The sequence below is a fragment of the Antrostomus carolinensis genome, unplaced genomic scaffold (genome assembly GCF_000700745.2).
Source record: "Antrostomus carolinensis isolate BGI_N321 unplaced genomic scaffold, ASM70074v2 scaffold9227, whole genome shotgun sequence".
Classification (NCBI taxonomy): Eukaryota; Metazoa; Chordata; class Aves; order Caprimulgiformes; family Caprimulgidae; genus Antrostomus; species Antrostomus carolinensis.
Genome location: NW_010325321.1, coordinates 48,573 through 68,409, shown reverse-complemented (window position 1 = coordinate 68,409; position 19,837 = coordinate 48,573). Strand labels below are relative to the sequence as shown.

Genomic DNA, 19,837 nt, shown 5'->3' with positions numbered 1-19,837 from the left:
TCCCTTTCACTGGAGTCACCTCATCTTCTCCCACCACGATCAGGCTATCTGCATCTCCTTTTGGATTTACCCAGGTGGTTGCTTTTCTGTTTATGGGTTACATTAAGCCAGTCTGGCCTGGAACACCATTTAGGAAGGATTGACCAAGGCAGCTCGCTTGGTGGGCACTCCCTTCCAGTTGCCATCTGTCTCCTCTTCATCCAAACCAGAGGTTCTGGCTCCTCGTTGTTCTCCAGTGGCATCACCTTCCCCTGCTTGCTCTGTGAGTGGGCTGTCGCTGCTCCCAGGTGGCTCGCTGATGCGGCAGCGAGCTGGATTGTCAGGTGTGGTTTAGATTGCAGCTCTTTCTAGTGTCAAAGTAGACTTTGTCTGGTGGCCTGCTTGTATCTAAAAAAAGCTGCAAGTAAACATGAGCTGTGGTGGGTGTTTTTTGCCCCCCAGTCCAGGCTCCCTCCTCCTCTTCCTGGCAATGGCCTTCTGGGTGGGATGTGGCTGTGTTTTTGTGTGGGGTCTGGCTGGAATCCCTCGTGCCTCCTCCCTCCTACCCCAGCTTGCTGCTCAACCCCTCCTCCTGGCTCAGCATCCTGGGTGGGACCTCCTGGGGAGCCAGGACGTGGCCTCTCACAGCCATGGTGTCATTCAAGAGAGATAATACAAAGGAAACAAACAGTAAATTTGAAAAATATAGATAAGGAAGGCAGAGGGTTTGACTGAACACCCAATTGCTGATCTATCTGAGATAGGACTTGGGGGAGGTTACAGCCAGAGATAACCCACCGGCATTGCTGTGTGCCCTTGCATAGTCACTCAGATATCCATCCTCTGTCCTGCTGCTGACTGCAGCTTCTGCCAGCAAACCTGGACTGTAAAACAAACAGAAAAAATTACACATAATCTCCTCCTCCTCCTCCTCTTCCTCCTCCTCTTCCTCCTCCTCTTCCTCCTCCTCTTCCTCCTCCTCTTCCTCCTCCTCTTCCTCCTCCTCTTCCTCCTCCTATATCCTCATAGGACTGTAGAGGGTATACAGGGAGTGAGACCCTAAGAGGTGGGACCTCTGTCCTGGTGCTGCCTCCAGCTTCTGATGGCAAACTTGGAGTGTAAAACAAACAAACAAAAAAAGGATGAAATAACAGAAAATATTATATTCTATTCTAAATTATATATCCTTATAGGTCTGTAGAGGGTATACAGGGGATAAGACCCTAAGAGGTGGGACCCTACAGTACATCATGTTTTCTTTCTTTAGTGGGTCTCTGGCAAACCAAGCACTCAGATGTATCATATGGGCTGAGGGCTGCTTGTTGAGAGCCTGCAGTGCAGAGGTTTCACACATCACCCACTCCTCACCTTGGCCCTAGGTGTGAGCAGGGCTGCAAATCTGAGCACGGGGCTGGTCACAAGGGATGGCTTTAATTGCCAGCTGGGCCCAGAGTGGTGGGACCTGCCCTGTGGTTAGGTGTGAGCATGGCTGTGCGGGTGGAAATCCCTGCTGTGAGGTCCCTTGTGAGGGATTTGATTTCCCAGGGGTGGTAAATATTAAATACTCCTTTGTGTAAAAAGCTTCTTACAACTTGCCCATAGTGGGTCATGTGTCAGCAGAGGCCTTTAATTGTTCTCTGGGTTTTATCTTTGAAGATAAGAGTGAATTAGTGCCAGCCCAACTCCTTTTTAGACACGTTTCCTTCTTAACCCTTCTTGTCCCTCTCCCCTACACACACTCCCTGATTTCCCACGCCGTCAGAGCTCCTCTGCTGAGCTCTCCCAGCCACGTAGTGAGCACCAAACCTGCCTTCTCTTTTATACAGAAAAAGAAGTTTTCCTGGTAGCCTGCCGAGGCATTCCTCTGCCTTAGGGCACCACTCCTACCTTTCTGCTCCAGTGGCACTCTGGAAAGCGGAGGTGATCTTTGCTCACCAGCTTGCAGGGAGAGTGAGAGGATGCACTTGTGTTGTGCAATTGCCAAGTGCCCGATGACGTGCGGTGGCTGCGGGGTGGCACGTATTGCCGAGAAAACTGGGTGACAGAGTGAAAATGCATATTGAAAAACAGAGGCAAAGTAGCTGTCGGCAGTGATGCTCCTGCGTGGTGCCCTTTGACACCAGCCCACCATCCTGGGCTTCTGGGGAGGGTGGCTCTGGCCCTCTGTCCTGGTTTTTAGCTGGAACAGAGCTAGGTTTCTTTTTAGTACCTAGAATAGCGCTGTATTTTGGTTTCAGCCTGGGATTTGTTATGAGAGAAACATGCCCTCCGCATCACTGAGGGTCTCATCCTGCACTGCAAGCTTCCAGTGTGAAAACCACTTTATGGGTGCTGAAACTCCAGAGCCGTTGCTTGGTGTCTCCACTTGGACCTTACAGAGAGATGTTTGGTCCTGGTGAGGTCTCTGGAAACTTCAGCTGTTCAAAGCTACCAGGAGGGAACCAAAAAGATGGGCTCTACTGTAGAGTTTTGTAGATAAATAGCCAGAAATTGAAGCATCCAAAACATGAAGCCTTCTGGAAGCATTTCATCCCTCTGAAGAGAGCTTTGCTGACCAGCCTGGTATTGCTGGCAGCTTCTGCAGTCCTTGGCTGCGGGTGAGGTTCCTCCTAGCTGACCACTCCTCTGTTCCTCTTGCAGTTACAAGCTGTTCCCTAGCTGTGTCCCATCCTTTGGCTTCCGCCACCTCTTGTCCCTAACGGATAAAGTTGACCGTTTCAACGAAGAAGTTCAGAAACAGAAGGTTTCCCGCAACCGCGATGCTCCAGAGGGCGGTTTCGATGCGATTCTGCAGGCTGCCGTGTGCAAGGTGAGTCACTCTGATTTCTGGAGTTTTAAAGCAAAGCAAAAGAAGAGGATTTTTCCTCTGCTCTGTTCCTGGACTAGGGTGAAGCTTCAATATGCCGTTTCTTGGACGTAACTACTAAATTTTTCTTTCAGAAACCATGAAAAATGCCTTGAAAAGTAGAGGCTATTGTTTTTGGGTGGTTTTGTACATGAACAGACAAAGAAAAAAGATTGCTATCTTTTCTAGTTTAAAGGGGTAAAAACGGAGCAGTTGCAAATGCAAATTTAGGGCTGAGATTTGATCAGACTTGTAGGTGCTGATCCCTGAGCACCTGGGATGAAATCCTTTAAGATTCATGTACACTTGTGTGCAGCAACACTGTGCGTTGGCTTAATGCATTTCTTAAGTGTGTGTCACACACATCTTGCAGTGGTTGACCCATGTAGAGGGGTGGGGCTGGTTCCAACTGCTCATACCTGCCCCCTTTGACACATGGGGCTGGATGATCCCACCTCCAGGCACTGATAGCTTGCTCTTGCTCTTTGTCAGCAAAACTGGAGCTGTGAGCAGTAATTAAAGATAAAGTTCATTAACTTGGTACCGTCTTAACCACGTCCTTAGAGTTTTTGGAGGTGTTTGCTTGAAGATCTTTCTGGAATATGTAAGTGGGTTGCTCCGTATCCCTTTGTGCATCAGAGATGGAAGTGTTTGCTACCTGGTGCCATGTGGCTGAGCTGCCCTGCTCGCCAGGGATGGCTCCGGTTGCTTTTCCCCTTTTGACATACAGTTTGATTTTTGTTTGCTCCAACCTTGTGTAGTCCTTTTGGTTGGGTGTGTTTTCTTCTGGGTCTGGCTTTTGGTAGTCAGGAGATAGGCATCGTCTGCAGGAGTGATGGGACACAGGCTTGTGGGAATCCAGATTTTCCCTCACCTGAGTTGGCTTCATTTATGCTTCATGCTCTTGGCAGGACTGAACCTGCCTTGTTGGATCTGATGCCACCGAACAGTCATCTTCCCTCTCCCAGCCTGGCACAGATATTGTTGTTGGCACAACTACAGTGCTCGTCTGGGCATAAAGTGCTTCTCGGTTTTGGAGAGGTGGCTCTCAGGGTTAGAGCAGAGACATCTCAGGATGGTGACTCAGTTTTGCCATCCACCATGTGAGTTTTTGCAGTCCATCCCACCACTTTATTGCAAAAATGGGACAGTATTTCCCTACGATGCAGAAATACTGCGGTGTGTATCACAAGGGCTCGGTGTTACTGGAAGGCAGGAGACCTGCAAGGTATTTCCTGCACATTTGTGCCAGTCTCAAACTGTTGGTAAGAACCGCAGTCTTTGACTGTTGTTCTTGAGTGCCCAGCCTTGTCCCTTCTAAATTCTGAAGATTAATTTATATGCTGCTGCCATCTAAATTCAGGACTGAGCATCCTCTAGGAAGGGTAAACCGAGGTGAGCGTGTGTACTTGCATGGTTCTTGGCGTGATGTGACAGGTCATGACAGAGAAATTTCTGCAGCCACAGTGGTTAATTAATTACTGGAGCTCAAGGGTGGGAAAGAAAGTCCATGGAACCGGTGTGCCAGGCAGGAGAACCTGCTGCACCAGAACTTGGCTCCCTTGGCAACCCCTTGCTGTGGGTGGAGCAGCTGCTGGCTGATGACAGGCATGAGCAGCAAAGGCTCCATCTATCCAGAGTTAGAATAGCCAAAATCCCAGGACAACTGATTGACCTTCTAAGCCCTGTAGCCAAAATGGGAACTTAGTGATTGATTTCCCTCATGGCAGACGAGTGATGGCCCAGATCATTTAGTGGCTGTGGGTTGTGGTGGGACTCAGCACCATCAAGGCAGGTGAAGATGTCAGACATCTGGGGTGGCAGTGGAGTATTGCTTCCTGGTGAGGGTGCTCTTTGCTTCAATGAATGGTGCTTTGCATCCAGAAGTGATTAATGAAGTCTGATGGGGGCTAAACCCTGCACAGACAGTAGTTTCTAGTAACTCAGGAACTATTTTCCCCTGGTGCAGGGAGAGCAGCATACAGATATCTTGGTGACTTCTTGGGTGGATTTCCTCATCACTACCATGGTACCCCATTGCATCTCTCTGGCATGCTGCAACTTTTTCCAGCTTTCACCCTCTCTACCATATTCAAACCCCAGGATTCAGGGCAGTTATGCCTTACGAAGTCCCCTGCCTTTAGGGCAGTGTAACGTGTTGACCATGAAGTACTTTGTGCTCAGCAGCAGAGCTTGTGGCATCAAAGGGGGTGTCCTGAGGAGAGCCGGTCATGCCATGGCAAAGTCTTGCTGCTTCCAGACTGCAGTGTCTGAGTGTGGTCTTCTCCTCCCCTTCAAGCACTGAGGTGGCAGAAACACTACCTACTCTGTTGACTAGGTATTTATTATGCTGTAATTTGTATCAAGCATTTCTTCTGCATGAGCTGTCTGAAGAGCTCTGTAACACTCAAGTCATTTTTTGGCCTCTTTTTCAGTCCAAGGAGCGGGGAAAGTTTGTACAGCTAATACAGACTAACGAGCAGGCCCAGGGTTTGGCTCCTTTCTGAAAGATGAAGATATGGTAAATGTTATTCTGGAGACTGTGAAAGAGCCAGAGACAATAAGCCTTTATCGTGACGCTAGAATGGTTAGCCAGGAATATTAATCAACCTTCTGTAATTACATTTTCCATTTGTAGTATTTTGGTTTTCTGCCATTCTTTAAGTGCAAGCATCATGTGGCTTGGTGGTATGTATAAGTTTCAGGTCTTACATACTAAGATGCAGCAAGGAGATAATGCTGGATTAGAAAATACAGTGTCTTTTGAAATAGTTTTGATTGGTGCTTGCTAGACACTGGAGATGAAGATGGCCAAGACATCTGGGACACACTGAGGTGTCTTTCAGAGCTACAGAAAATGAAGGAGGTTTTGTTTTTTAATCTCTAAGGCATCCTTGTCTTGCACCTGGATCTGTTTCTTTTTTCCAAAAAGATCTGCACCTGAGAAACTGGTCGACATATTGATGAATCCAGGGTGAGGGTCTCCTGGCAGTTTGTACTTTGGCAGTTAAACCTTTTCTATTCAGCACCCAAAGCATAAATGTAGATATTTATTTCAGGCTTGGAAATAGTGATGCAGGGTTTTGCAGCCTGTTGAATCGGATTTGGAGGGCTGTGCTGAGGCAGCTGTGGCAGTTTTGCCAGTCGCTGTTGGCTGTCGGGAGTGAGAAGCTGCTCTTTCGGGGTACGGGAGGCAACTGCAGGTGGTTGTAGGAGCAGGATCTACAGCGTGTCCAGCCCTGTGGAGACATGTCTTCTCACTTCACTCTGCTTTGGGTCAGGTCCCACCCCTGCTTGCAAAATCCTTTATATCCCGTGGGGATCAAAAACCAGATGAGGGGGCAGACATCAGTGCAGGTTTTTTTGTTCAACAATTCCAGTCCAATAAAAATAAATGAAAGTCTCGTTGGTTATTTGTTTTAAGCGGAGCAGAGTGCTGCTCTGGGTTTGGCGGTGGAAACTGTGTGCTGAAGAGCTGTATTTTCCAGCGCCTGGAAGCCGCTGGCAGAGGCAGTGTGAGATGCAGCAGCTCCTTGGTGTGCCAGCCTCTCTGGGTGCTTTCTCCATAGGTCTCCAGCCCTTTTGGTGTGGCACCAGCACCAACTCACCACCCCCATCTCAGAAACCCTGGTCTGATGCTCTAAGGCATCAAATGCTCTTAGTGCCTGGATATTGGCACCAAAAGTGTGGGTGCTCATTGCTTTCTGAAAGTGGGTTCCTCAACTGAGCAACCAAAGCAGTTTTGATGTTGTTTATGTGGGAAAGTGTGTCAGAGACACGGAGAGTTTGTCTGCAAAGGGATGCTTAGCCCTTGACTTAAAGGTGGGCTTAGCAAGCAGGTGAACAGCAGCATCACCCCAAAGTGGCTTTGTAACTGCTGCTTGAAGGCAGCCTGGTTTCTTTGTGTGTAGTGCATTTCTAAGGAAATTAAACTCAAATTAATCTTTTTAATTTCTTTGGGAGTTTCTTGACCACAATCATTAAAAAAAAATAAAAATCAGCTTTGCATATGCAAAGAAAAGTGAACTGGATGGGCTTCTGTCTGGTGGCTGAGTAAACCAAGAACTGCATTTTGTATTGTTAGAGTGGTAATCACGTTTGGGTTGAGTTCTTAAGAAATTACATTTTGGCATGAAGATTTTGCCTTTTGTCCATTGGGGTCACTTCAGTGGAATGAGTCCTGCTTCGCAGAGCAAAAAAGTCCTGATTGCATACTGAGCTGGACTGTAACGTGCTGGTACATGGCAAAAGATGTGTGTTGGCAAAGATTTCCTATGGCCTTATTTGTGTTGTGTGGCTCTTTAAAATGCTATTAAAATAAAAATACCTTCTGCAATAGGGAGGAAAAGGAAATCTACTCTGGAATAGTGTCCCTGAAGCAAGAGTTATATTTATCGGAAAGATCAGCAAGCTTTGGGCTGTGACTCACATTTGCAAGTGAAAATTGCGCTGGCAGACATCGTTCCTCATCCTTCTGCCTGCTCTGCCCTCTTTGCCCTGCCCGTGCCAGCACTTTCCATAGGAAGTGTCTTTGCAGCCGGGTGCGGCAGCTCGTAGCCCAGCATCTTACTGTAAACCAAGGCAGGGTTCAGATTTTGCTGAATAAGCTGAGCTGTAAGCTCTGGAGGAGTTGGGTATATTCATCTGCCCTGCGTTCCCATCAGTAAGCTTTTCCCAGCTTTTCCCTCTTCCCTTCCCAAGGGATTTGTGCTGTGTTGGTCTGAGCCGGGGTCTGAAGGGAGGGGGATGCTGGATGTAGGTGAGGAGGGAAGGTGTGAGGCTGGGTCTTCTCCAGCAGACAGGCAGGATGGCCAGCCCAAGGGGAAGCTCTGGGAGATGGGGCTCTCTGGCTCCAGTCTCTGCCCCAGCAGGATCTCCTGGCCATGGCTGGCAGGAGGGACCTCAACCTGTCTGGTTTGGCATGAGCTGGCAGCAGGAGCAGTGCTGCAGTGCTGTGGTTTCCAAAAATTTCCTTTCAGCTTCTCTGTTTCCTTCCGCTTCCATTGCAACAAACTGCTTCAGTGTGCTGTTGTAGGCACAGATCTGCTTCTTGGGCTGATGCAAAGCTGGAAACCTGTGGAAGCTCCATGGGAGGGAAATGTTTATCATGTAAATCTTATCCCTTTACTTGAAAAAAAATCTGTCCCTGCATCTCTCTGCATGCAAAGACAGTGATAATATATGGTCCTTGCACAGAGGGACTAAGGGGGGTTCGGAGGACACTTCTTGTGCTGTCCTTGACATCTCAGTGCTTTCACAGAGACCACCTGAGCATGACCTGGGATTAGCATGTTTTTAAATACGCGGAAGTTGCTCACAGCAGAGCTGTGCAAGGCAGTTGTGCATAGATTAGTGCAGGCAACCACTGCCAAAGGTCCCCCTGCCACGCTCTGCTCCAGCTATGTGCGTCCCTGCCCCTCTGGGCTGTGGTGCAGGGGGGATTGAGCTGTTCGCAGCATGCGTGGTGGTGTACAAAGACATGGCAGGAGGCTTGGAGGCACCATGGCTTCCAGAAGATGTGTGCTGAAGGGGACCAGGGCAGAGTGCCTATGCATGTGGGTGCACCAAAGCCAGCCCCCTCGGGCAGGGACTTCACTTTGTGCATCACAGCTCAGAAACAGCCTTTATGAGCAGGCGGTAATGAAAATGCTGAGCAGGGATATTGCAGCTCTCGCTGTTGCCTTGGCTGCTCTGCAGAGCTGAGGAAACAAGGTCAGATTAATGTGTGTGGAGGAAGTTGGCAGGTCTCCTTTGGCTATAAAAGCAGCTGAAATTCTTATTCTTGGATCTGAGTAGAGAAGGTCTGGTGGACAGTCCACATACCTCCTCATGCCTTTTTAAGTAAGTGTGTTGGAAGGAGGTGCTGGGAAACGCTAGATGAGCCACTGACATTTTATTTTCTTACCAGAGCTGGATGGACAGGAGCATGGTACTCTTCTAATTACTGCTAACGGGTCTGCTGCTGGATGGGCACGTGGCTGGGACCATGTGCAGGGTGAGGGGCGAAGTGTGGGCTTGGCAGGGGCAGACCAGCTATCTCACGGGGTTTGTTTTTCTGCAGGAGAAGATTGGCTGGCGTAAGGAGGCATCTCACCTGCTGGTCTTCACGACGGATGACGTGCCCCACATAGCCCTGGATGGGAAGCTGGGGGGGCTGGTGCAGCCCCACGATGGCCAGTGCCACCTGAACGAAGCCAATGAGTACAGCGCATCCAGCCAGCTGGTGAGGGGGGACACGGGGGGCCTCAGAGACCTCGGGGTGTTGGTGGACCTTTCTGGAGACCAGCCACCAACAAATCCAGCAGCTTCTGGCAAACACAGCCCCTGACCAGCATGGTTTCACCTGGTCCTGCAGTTTGCAAATAAAATTTGCTGTTCACCTTGGGCATCACCCCACAGTGAATGCTTCTGTGATGCTCAAAAATGGCTTAGGAGCTTAGCGAGTTCCTCCAGGGCTCATTCAAGGGAGGGAAAAGTAACTTGGTGTCTTGAAGTGCATCAGATTTGCCTGCAAAGTGTAGAGGAAAGATGTCATATGTCATCCCTTTTCCAAAGTGTCCGGTGGACTGTCAGCTTCATCCTGGGAAGGCTGAGTCTGCCTTGATGTGGCTACACTAGCAAGCACAACAGGATGCTCCTCTTATTCACAGCCTTTGAGCACAACACTAACATAGGTCTTAGTAGTAAACGGCCCTTTTTTTGAACTTAAACTCAGTGGAGGAAGCTTCTGGGGTGAATGAGCACTTCCCTGCTGCCTCATTATCATGTCCTTTTGCAGAAGGGTGCTTTATTCAGCAGATCACAAGCACTACTTATGATTTTTGTTCCTGCATGAATGTCACCTCATAACAGGAGGTGTTTCTGCATGGAAGCTAGGGTCCTCGGAGAAACCCTCCTTCCACTGACCTGGGCAATCCTAGCAAGCATATGTGTACCAAGTACAACCCCCGTACTGATGTGGAGTTATGCTGGGGAGCTGACATAAGGATGCTGCCTTTGTCTTTCCATGTTTGAGTCTTGGAGGCTCTCAATCAGCCCTCCAGTCTGCAAGTGAATAAGGTGGTTTTTCCCAAGGACAGCACTTCGGAGGCAGCCAGGGGTTTTAAATTCAAGCTGGTCTCTTGAAAGTGAGCCCTGGTTCATTTCTTCGTTGCTTGTGGATAGCTAGAGCAGTATCTTCCTGCCATCCTCTCTGTCTGGGAAGTCTACAGAACTCAAGAGCTTATCATAATCACTTCATGGTTCCAGTATGCAGAAAGAGCAGGCAGTGGATGTTTCTGCTTTGAGAGAAAAATCATACATTTCCACGTCCTGCAGTTCTAGATCTCCCTGTCTTGCATCCCTGGAGATAGCAGCCAGCTTGTTACACATGCATCGGCTGATGGGAAAGCAGAAATAGGAAATAAAGAAGTCCAGTGTTTCAGGTGTTGCTGTAGCTACTGGTGTTGTCAGTCATATATTCTAGTGAAGGGTGTAACAGAAATATTTAAGGGATGACAGAATTTCTACTGTTTGAGCTGGGATTGTACTGGTACACCAGGGACTTCATCCCACAGCGAAACATACCACATTTCTTTGTTGGGAGGAGAACAGCAATGAAATTAGTCTTCGTTTCTGTGTTACCCATCAGTCTTTCTGCCCTTTTTGTGCCCTTAGGATTATCCTTCCCTGGCGCTTCTTGGGGAGAAACTTGCCGAAAACAACATCCACCTGATTTTTGCTGTTACAAAAAGTCATTACGTCCTGTACAAGGTAAGTGCTGCCGAGCCACCCAGGCTGGGGGGAGATTTAAATGCCTTGTGAAAGCATCTTCCTGGCAGCACCATGGAGCAGAGGCAGCCGCAAGTGTGTGTGCACATGGGCATGGGCAGGCAGCTGCAGGCAGGCGAGGCTCAGCCCGTCATCCCTCCCCTCTTAGTCCCGTCAGCAAAAAGCACCAAAGCTTCTTAGAGCAAACATATATATGTTAGCGAGCATGTGAAGACCTAAAATAGACTCTTGCTTAATCCTGATGCTCGGATGGCTGCCAGCCGTGCAGCATGCGAGAGAGCAGAAACCTGTTCAACCCATTCTGCAGTGACTTAATCCCATTACCTAATCGCACACAGTGTTTCTGCCCAGCTGTGTTTTTCCATCACGGAGTCCAGGGCCCCGACGCGCCACATACAATTTGAACTCCCTGGAAAGGAAAAGGTGACCTGAGCCCCAAGGGCCGGCCTGTGTCTGGAGCTGCCCCGCAGGGTCTCGCTCCTCTGCAGATGCAGGGAGGTGTTTCAGGCGCTTTCGGAAATCTCTACTCCAGCTCTCGAGGATCGAGCAAAAAACAACAACCAGCCGTGTTGCTACGGTCGAGATGCTGCTGCTTGCCCGCGGAGATTGGGCTGAGCTCATTCTCCACCCCCTCTCCCGGGGATACTGGTGGGTGGGGAGGCGAGACGGGGCAGCTGCACCTCCCTCCCTGCCGTGCCGGCTCTCCCAAGTGCATGATGGCTGGGTCTTGTCCCCTCTGGCAGCAGACCTGGGTCCGTTAGTCCCTGTCCTTGGCCACAAGCTTTGTTTAGCATTTGACATGCCATGTTAGCAATGCTTTGCTTCCAAAAGCTCCACATTAAGAGGAGCCAAGCCATGCCATGTACACCACCAGACACAGGGCAGGGTGTGTGGCCAGTGTCCTTGGCACGGGGTCAGTCCCTCCTCACCCTTTGCTTTCCTCTCCACATCTCAGTGTTTTCTATCATTTGCCTTTTTTCTTTTCTTTTCCCCCCAAGAACTTCACCGCCTTGATTCCTGGGACAACAGTGGAGATTTTGCACAAAGATTCCAAGAATATCATCGAGCTGATCGTTAAGGCCTACAACGTAAGTGCATTTTAATACCGCAGCTGCTGTGATGCGCAGCGCCAAGAGCTCGGCCGCCTCGCCTCTCCCCGGCCAGCTCCACCCGTCTTGGCCGCCTGACTCCCCTGTCCCCTGTGCACCACTGAGGCTGGGCATCCACCCCGGGGAGGGAAAGAAGATGTGTGAGGTGGAGAAGGAGCACAGGGAGGTCCAAGGGAGCCTGTGGCGAAGCAGACATTGCACCCCATATCCCTCGTGCAGAACTGCTGTCAAAATATAGCCCTGATCTAAAACAGTTCTCTCACAGAGCACCCTCACCTGTACATAAAATAGATTATTTCTTTGGTATTTGATGTTCAGAGGCCTCCCACGGATGTGACAGGGCTCTGGCTAATGTCACATTCTTTCATTGGTCTCCATCCTGTGCGAGTTTGTCCTCAGCAACCCATGAGCATCACGGTGTCTCTTGGGTCCCAAAGGAGCCCTGCCTATGCGGCGTTGCCAGTGCAGCCTGCCCTGCTGTGCTAGGGACCATGTGGGACAGCAAAGGACCTGCAGTTGTACCACTGACCTGATGCTGTCCATCTCCATGGAGATCAAGGGAGGAGATCAATTAGAAGCAGACCAAAAATTGCACGTTTTTCCGGTAGTTAGTTGTCGACATTTCTGTTGACTTCTCCCTGAATTCTTACGGATTGACTCTTTGCACTCCTGGAAGGACATTGCTGTTTAGGTGCTGGGCGTGGTGATCTGACTCCATAATGAGTCAGCCTTCAGGTAGGGTTCTTCATGCATAAGACTTGTGAACACAACTTTTGATGGCTGCATGGCCTTCTGCTTGGTATGATGCTCATCAGTGCAAGGGAGTGAGGAAGGACTTTTTTGGAGGAGTTTACACATCCAGATGTCATGTAGGATTTGCTGTGCTTTGCATGACCTGTAACATTCATCTTTCCTTCCCCCACAGCTCCCTGCAGTTAAAGCATCATTAGGTTATGCCCTTGGGAAGAGTGCTTCCCAAAGCTTCACTCTCTGAGGAAAGGCAATGAGCAGTTAATGCTGCTAATGAGGCCCTGGAGATACTGCAAAACAAAAGCTCAATTGTCCAGTTTGTCCCCTTGAGGAAGGAGGGTCTTGTGAGTAAGCTGCTTAGCTGGGGAGAAGGAAATGAGCACTCACTCCACATTGACTTTGCATGTTGTCTCAGTGCCATTGCATGAAAACCTCCCTTTGCCTCATTTTCCCAGCTGTAACATGCATCTGTGCCTCCATTTAACCACCCCTCAGGCCTTTGCAGATAGACATAAGCTGATGAAAACTGCTGGGGATCTGATGCCCCCATCCCTGCTCCCTCCCTCTCTTTGCTTGTGGGCTATCCAGTGCAGCTGGCTGGAAACCACCAGGATGCTGAGACCAAGATGCCCCATGGAAGGAGCAGCCAGGATGAACTGCTGCTGCAACCTGGGCTGGTTTCTTGCATGTTCAGCTGAGTGGTGGGTGTAGGCTGGGATCCTCAGATGTGCTGTTGGGAGCTTTCAGCTCCTGCCTGTGCCGTGGCTAGTGTGGGGCCACGGGAAACCTGGCCTCCACCCAGCTGTCTCCTCTTGGTAGCTTTGTTTTTTCCTGAAATGAAGGAGGAAATTCTCACTGAGGGTGAAGGCTAAAATTCCTGTTTTCCCAAGTGGGAAAGGAAACTCTGAGTCTGGAGAAAATCTTATGGAAAGGAAACTCTGAGTCTGGAGAAACCCTTCATCTGCAACAGGGACCACCACCTCCTGCGGGGTGGCAGTGGCTGATGCCCTGGGCCCGGGCTCAGCCTATGCTCATCAGTGCTTTGGCCATCTCTGGTCCTCTCTTGTCTGCTACCCTCCACTGATGCAAACATCAGACTTGCTGAGTCTTACCTTACCCCTGAGATCACTTTCCCCCATCTCTTCATCTTCTGTCTCCCTTTTTCTTCTGCCCAGTGTGCTGTCACCTCGCCCTTATCCGGATGGACATGAAACAAAAGAGAACAGGAACAGCTTTTTTTCTCTGTCCTCACTAGGGGGAAAAAACCTTTTTCCCCAGATCTCAGCATGCCTGGGAGATGGAGAGGCGCCTGGGAGACAGAGAGGCTCCTGGGAGGCTGTGCCTGGGCTGATGTGGTGCCGGGGGGTCTCTGCCTGGGTTTGGACCAAAGGTAGCAAATGGGATGTTGGTTTAAAAACTGCTTTCCTAAACCCAATCCAGGCAGGTCTCAGATGTGTTTGTTGTTACACCACTGATGGGTTTCCCATGGCAGGTGGTGGGTGGCCTTCACACCAGCCATCCCTGGAGCTGCTTCTGGCTCAGGATCTACTTGTGTTTTGCACTGAAATAGTCCATCCTTTGAGTTTCCCCTGGGCTATAGCAGACAGCTTTATTTCAGACAAAGACATTGCTCCATCTCAGGACCAGGTCCTGCCTCTAGGTCTCTCCATCATCCTCTGCTTGTCCCTGAAGGTGCAGCAGGCTTGGGGAACAGCAAAGAAAAATGGTAAAAAATGGTTTCCTCATGGTAACCTCAACTTTTGACAAAATCCCACAGTCACCCTTAGTGGTGGCTGCGGTGCTGTGAGAAGTTATTGCTGTGTAACGCTGCAAAGTGGCTCATAACAATAGCATTGCCATTAAGCTAATAGCATTACTATATAGGGCTAACGAGAAATCTTGGTATCTGTGGAAGAACATAGGTAGGGCCCTCACAAGGTCATAGCAAGGTCTGGCTTGGTGTCCTGTCCTCCGTGTCCCGGATGAGATACTCTGGTCAGGAAGATGGGAGAGAGTATCATTGTGACGGCTGATTTCTGTGGGACTGTATTGGGTTTGCATGGCAAGGTTTTGGTAGCAGAGGGGGGAACATGAGGTGGCTTCTGTGAGAATTCTGTGGGACAATTTTGGGCAGAGCAATATGTTCAGCTTTACAGGCATGTGTGGTGTTCATCCCACAGGTGATGGATGCTCTGTATGGTCCAAATTGCCACCCCATGAATGGCTCCTCCATTACAGCAGAGAGATGGGAAATTATTCCTTTTTTTCTTCAAGGGCTGTTCAGATTGGCCTGGACAAAACTCATTTTCCCATCCATTTCCAAAAGTGTTAGCTCTTTGCTGGTGTGTGAACCCTGGCTTTGTCACCACATGGACTGGCGAGAGGTCTGATTAGCACCGTTCCTTAATCTAGCTGCTTCATTGACACTTGGGGACAAGGGGGGGAAGGATGGAGCTGCAAGCTGGCTTTGGAAAATAAATGTATTTATAGAAAAAACTCCATTTTGAAAACCTTTGTCTTTTTTGGACTACTTGTAAAAAAAATAAAATCAGTTCCAGCTATTGTAAGAATGAAACAAAACAACCTCATTCTGAATTAATACTTATAAACTTTGTTTTGACTTAAAAAGTCTGTGTGTGCAGCAAAGCGGGGAGATGAGAATCAGAAGGAAGAGGGTAGGAGCATACCAAAACCTCGCTGATGGAAAATGTTTTTCACTTTGAAAAGTTTCACAAAGAAAGAGATTTTTCATTTATTTTTTCCCATGGTGGTGTTTCCAGCTGACACATCTGAAAGGGTACTTTTTGTTTGCTGTTTCCTCCTAAGAGGGAAAGTAAATTTTTCTGACCAGTTGGGTGAAATCAATGAAGCAGGACAGATCTGGTGCAGGTTTACACTTTCTCTGTGCTATATGACAGACGTCACAGGACGACTGCCAGTGGAGAATCAGACTTTGCACTTTGCTAAGGGGAGGAGGAGGTGCAGATCTGTGTACAAGGCTCTGACCTTCGGCTCTGATGCCATTTTTGGTCAAGAATATTTTCTTCCTTCTTTTTCTTGTGCATCCATCTTTTCAATGCTGGCTTCAGTGGCCATCACGACTGTCCTACAAGGCTTAAACCACCCGCAGGGATTGCAGGCAGCTCCCTATGAGTCTAGCTGCATTAATCAGAAGACTCCTGAGCTGGTTAAGTTAAACCTAAATGTCACTGTCTTTGCACAGGTGATTTTTTTTTTTTTTTTTATATAGGTGCAGAGATGTCCTAGCCCCCTTTGAAAACATCAGGAGAAGAAACTAACACAGAAGATGCTCACCTGCCTTTGGGAACCTGACAGTTTGCTTTCCTGTTGTGTTTCTAGAGCATTCGGTCCAAGGTGGAGCTCACAGTCTGGGACAGCCCTGAGGATATTGGCTTGACCTTCACTGCTACTTGCCAAGATGGATTATCCTATCCCGGGCTCAGGAAGTGTGGGGATCTCAAAATTGGAGATACGGTGAGTCTGCCTTTCTGTCCATCTTCTGGAGAGGCTGTTTCACACCCCATGCAGCTGCTTACCCCTCTCAATGAGTGGTCCTGGGCAAAAAAAAATACAGCTCATCTTCCTCTGTTCTCCTCACACCATACCATGTTAATATAGAAACCCTTGGAAAGTGACTCGGCTAGAAGTGTCTGTGGGTGGTATAGATCAGCCCAAGGTCAGCTATGAGGAAAGATGGAATTGAGATGTCTTGTGTACAACACTCTGAGCCCAAAGGTCTTAATCAGGCAGTGGGATGTAATAGTCAGGAATGAGCCTTTTTATCCCATAATCCCAGATATTTCTGAAATGCTCTCACTTGTGAATTTTTTTGCCATGGTCTGCTGGTCTTTTCCTGGTCTGTTAAATAATCAGGGTTTCCTTGTTACTGTCTGAGAATCCTGGCTTGTATTGGCATCCTGGCTTGTGTCAGAAGTAGTGTGGCCAGTAGGATGAGTGAAGTGATCATCCCCCTATAATCGGCACCTCAAGGACTGTGTTCAGTTTTGGGCCCTTCACTACAAGAAGGACATGGAGGTGATGGAGTGTGTCCAGAGAAGGGCAACGGAGCTGGGGAAGGGTCTGGAGCACAAGTCCTATGAGAAGCAGCTGAGGGAACTGGGGTTGTTTAGTCTGGAGAAGAGAAGGCTGAGGGGAGACCTCGCTCTCTACAACTACCTGAAAGGAGGGTGGAGTGAGGTGGGTGTTGGTCTCTTCTCCCACCTAACAAGTGATAGGGCGAGAGGAAATGGCCTCAATGTGCTCCAGGGGAGATTTAGATTAGATATTAGGAAAAATTTCTTCACTAAAAGGGTTGTCAAGCACTTGAACAGGCTGCCCAGGGAAGTGGTGGAGTCACCATCCCTGGAGGGATTTAAAAGATGTGTAGATGTGATGCTTAGGGACATGGTTTAGTGGTGGACTTGACAGTATTAGTTTTACGGTTGGACTAGATGATCTGAAGGGTCTTTTCCAACCAAAATAATTCTATGATTCTAATCTAAACCCATCTTTTCCAGAGTGAAGAGGTCATGGTTAACTTTGGAGGTATTGCAAAAAAAGCGAGGGTGCTCAGAAGGGCAGCAACCCTCCTCTCGTGTGTTCAGTTCCAAGGGTTATTGGATGACAGCACAGGATAAAAATATAGTTTGCCCCTTAATGATAATAGTATACACAGCACAATGCTTCCTGTGCTTTTTTATTAAAAAAACAAATAAATAAACAGACTAAGCTTTGCTTGTTAAAATTTAATGTTGATGCACATACACGAGTTGCTGGGCTGCAGGGCTGGGGCAGGAGGGCTCAGACCAGTGGGGAAGCGCCTCTGCTTCTGCAGGCTTTTGCTGCCTGCGAGGACACGGGTGTGGGTTTGTTAGGAAACCTATTGCCTTATTTGAGAAGAGCAGCTCTGCAAACATACCAGAGCTCTAAGCACTGAGGCATATAAAAATAGTCTGAAAGAGTCAACAGTAGCTGGATTTTTACCCTGCCAAATAAGGATCATGCAAAGTGTTAAAAGAGAGGTGGCCTCTGCTTTTTTAGCTGGCTTTACTGGATCTCCGATGGACGGGTAAAAGCAATCCCTGGAGCGTTGCTGCGCTGGGCACATGCCCTCCTTGTTCCCACCCCAAAGCCTCAGCCCCCGAGGTAGCAGAGTTAATCTGGTAGTTGATCTTGGGCTCCCGCCTTTGGCACGAGCAGGGGGGTTGCTCGAGCCACTGCAGCTCGTGCTGTAAAGGGGTTTGGCAGTGGGTACTTGTGTACCTGTATCTGCAGAGGCTGATGGCCTGAGCGGGAACAACTGGCTCTCCTGATCTGGATGAACTGGGGGTATCTTCTGCCCAGGCAGCAGAAGATTTGGGGTGCAGCAGGGAGCTGGCACTGGTACCTCTTCCCATTTTAGTTGCACCTGAGTATCAGGGAGCTTGCACAGGCAGACATGCCACAGGATCGTGGGTGTCCTGTCCCTCCATGGAGTACTGACCCCACCTGGAGTATTGCATCCAGTTCTGGGGCCCCCAACATCAGAAGGACATGGACCTACTGGAGAGAGTTCAGAGGAGGCCACAAGGATGATCAGAAGGCTGGAGCACCTCTCCTGTGAGGACAGGCTGAGAAAGTTGGGGCTGTTCAGCCTGGAGAAGAGAAGGCTTCAGGGAGACCTTCTAGCGGCCTTCCAGTACCTGAAGGGGCTACAGGGAAAGCTGGAGAGGGACTTCTTACAAGGGCAGGTAGTGATAGAACAAAGGGTAATGGCTTTAAACTGGGAGAGGGGAGGTTTAGATGAGATATTAGGAAGAAGTTCAGGTCAGACACTGGCACAGGTTGCCCAGAGAAGCTGTGGATGCTCCTCCCTGGAAGTGTTCAAGGCCAGGTTGGATAAGGCTTTGAGCAGCCTCGTCTAGTGGAAGGTGTCTCTGCTGATGGCAGGGGGGTTGGAACTGGATGATCTTTAAGGTCCCTTCCAACCCTGATTCTATGATTCTATGATCCATCCCCTTTTGTTCAGCTGCTCTCAACCCCATTGCTTCCACATGAATCAAGATTTGACTCCTGCTAAGAAAGTTTCCCCAAAGAGGATCACACTGGCATTGGATCCTAATCTGCTGGGGTTTAGTCCTGGGGACATGGGTGTCAGGGAGTGAAAGGGAGCAGGATTACCCAGGATTATCTTGCTTTCTGATCTCCTCCTCCTCTGTAATTTGAGCTTGTTGCCTAATTACTTCAGGCCTTGGGAATGGGAAGGGGGTCAAGGGGGACTTCATGAGGTGCAGCTCTCCTGGCTGGAGGTGGCTGATGTGCCGCTGTCTGCATGTCACCCCTTGCCATGCAGGATGGTGCCAGCAGTGAGAGCTCAAGGTGACCCCAAATGTCTCCAGAGGAAAATCATTCCCTCCTGACACGTAGGAGTAGGGCTTGTTTCCTTGGAATAAGGTTAATCCTCCCTGCTAACCAGCAGCTCTGGGCAGCTCCATCCAGCCCAAGACCAAGACCCTCACCAAACATTAGGATTAAATCAAGGGCCAAGCAAGTGGCCTTAGGATGGTCTTGGTTTTCCCAGGGAGAAAATTCCTGACACTGGTTTGTAGCAAGGGAAGATGAGTAGGGGGGTGGTGTGTAAGCATATCATGATGTATAATCCTTCTGAAGCCAGCCTTAACAGAAGCAGCTGTCAAAAGTGGCCCATTAGCAGAGTGCTGGAAGCTTGGGACCATGTGACTATTGCAAATCTCTACATGCAGATCAAGATTCCTGTAAAACCTTCTAAATCCATGATTGTGTAAGCACCTCAGGCCCTTGTGCTGCACTGGTTAAATCCAAGCTAGTGCTTGGTTTCAACAAAGTTTATTATTTTTAATAGCATGAAAACTGGGCTATTTGCTGGAGTTTTGCTCTGTTTATTCCATGTGAATAGGCAGGTTCCTTCCCACTTCTCAGAATCCAGTGGACCCTGATGGGGAAAATTACTGCTGATGGCTGACAGTTATGAGTTTTAAAACATTAAGGATGCTGAACTCCTCGTGGGACTGGCAGATGATGGTGCATCAAGCTGTAGATGCCCTCACTAGACATGCAATTGTTTTGGGGTTTTTTTGCACACTTGGGAACGAAGCTTGATGTACTGAGCGTGGCCCTGCTCCAGGGAGTCCCTCCATGGCTTTTCCTCCTGCCTTCCTTCCCAGGACACCCTTGGCAGCTGTTCTGGGGCCGTGTGTGTTAACTTACATCTCAACTTGTCCTCCAGGTTTCCTTTGAGGTGGCTGTGGAGGCACGGAGCTGCCCTGCTGAGGACACCTCCCACACCTTCACCATCAAGCCCGCTGGCTTTCGGGACACGTTGGAGGTGGTGGTGACCTACAACTGC

The 19,837-nt window shown here is 49.1% G+C and overlaps 1 protein-coding gene across 1 annotated transcript in view; it reads left to right on the top strand.

Moving 5' to 3' along the window:
- The window catches only part of ITGB5 (integrin subunit beta 5), a 61,251-nt gene that overhangs the window by 14,515 nt on the left and 26,899 nt on the right, over positions 1-19,837 (top strand). Inside the window, exons 4-9 of the mRNA XM_029085752.1 lie at positions 2,620-2,788; positions 8,886-9,047; positions 10,481-10,576; positions 11,593-11,682; positions 15,814-15,948; positions 19,718-19,837. Of these exons, the coding sequence (XP_028941585.1) occupies positions 2,620-2,788; positions 8,886-9,047; positions 10,481-10,576; positions 11,593-11,682; positions 15,814-15,948; positions 19,718-19,837 (772 nt within the window). The remainder of the gene's footprint in view (positions 1-2,619; positions 2,789-8,885; positions 9,048-10,480; positions 10,577-11,592; positions 11,683-15,813; positions 15,949-19,717) is intronic.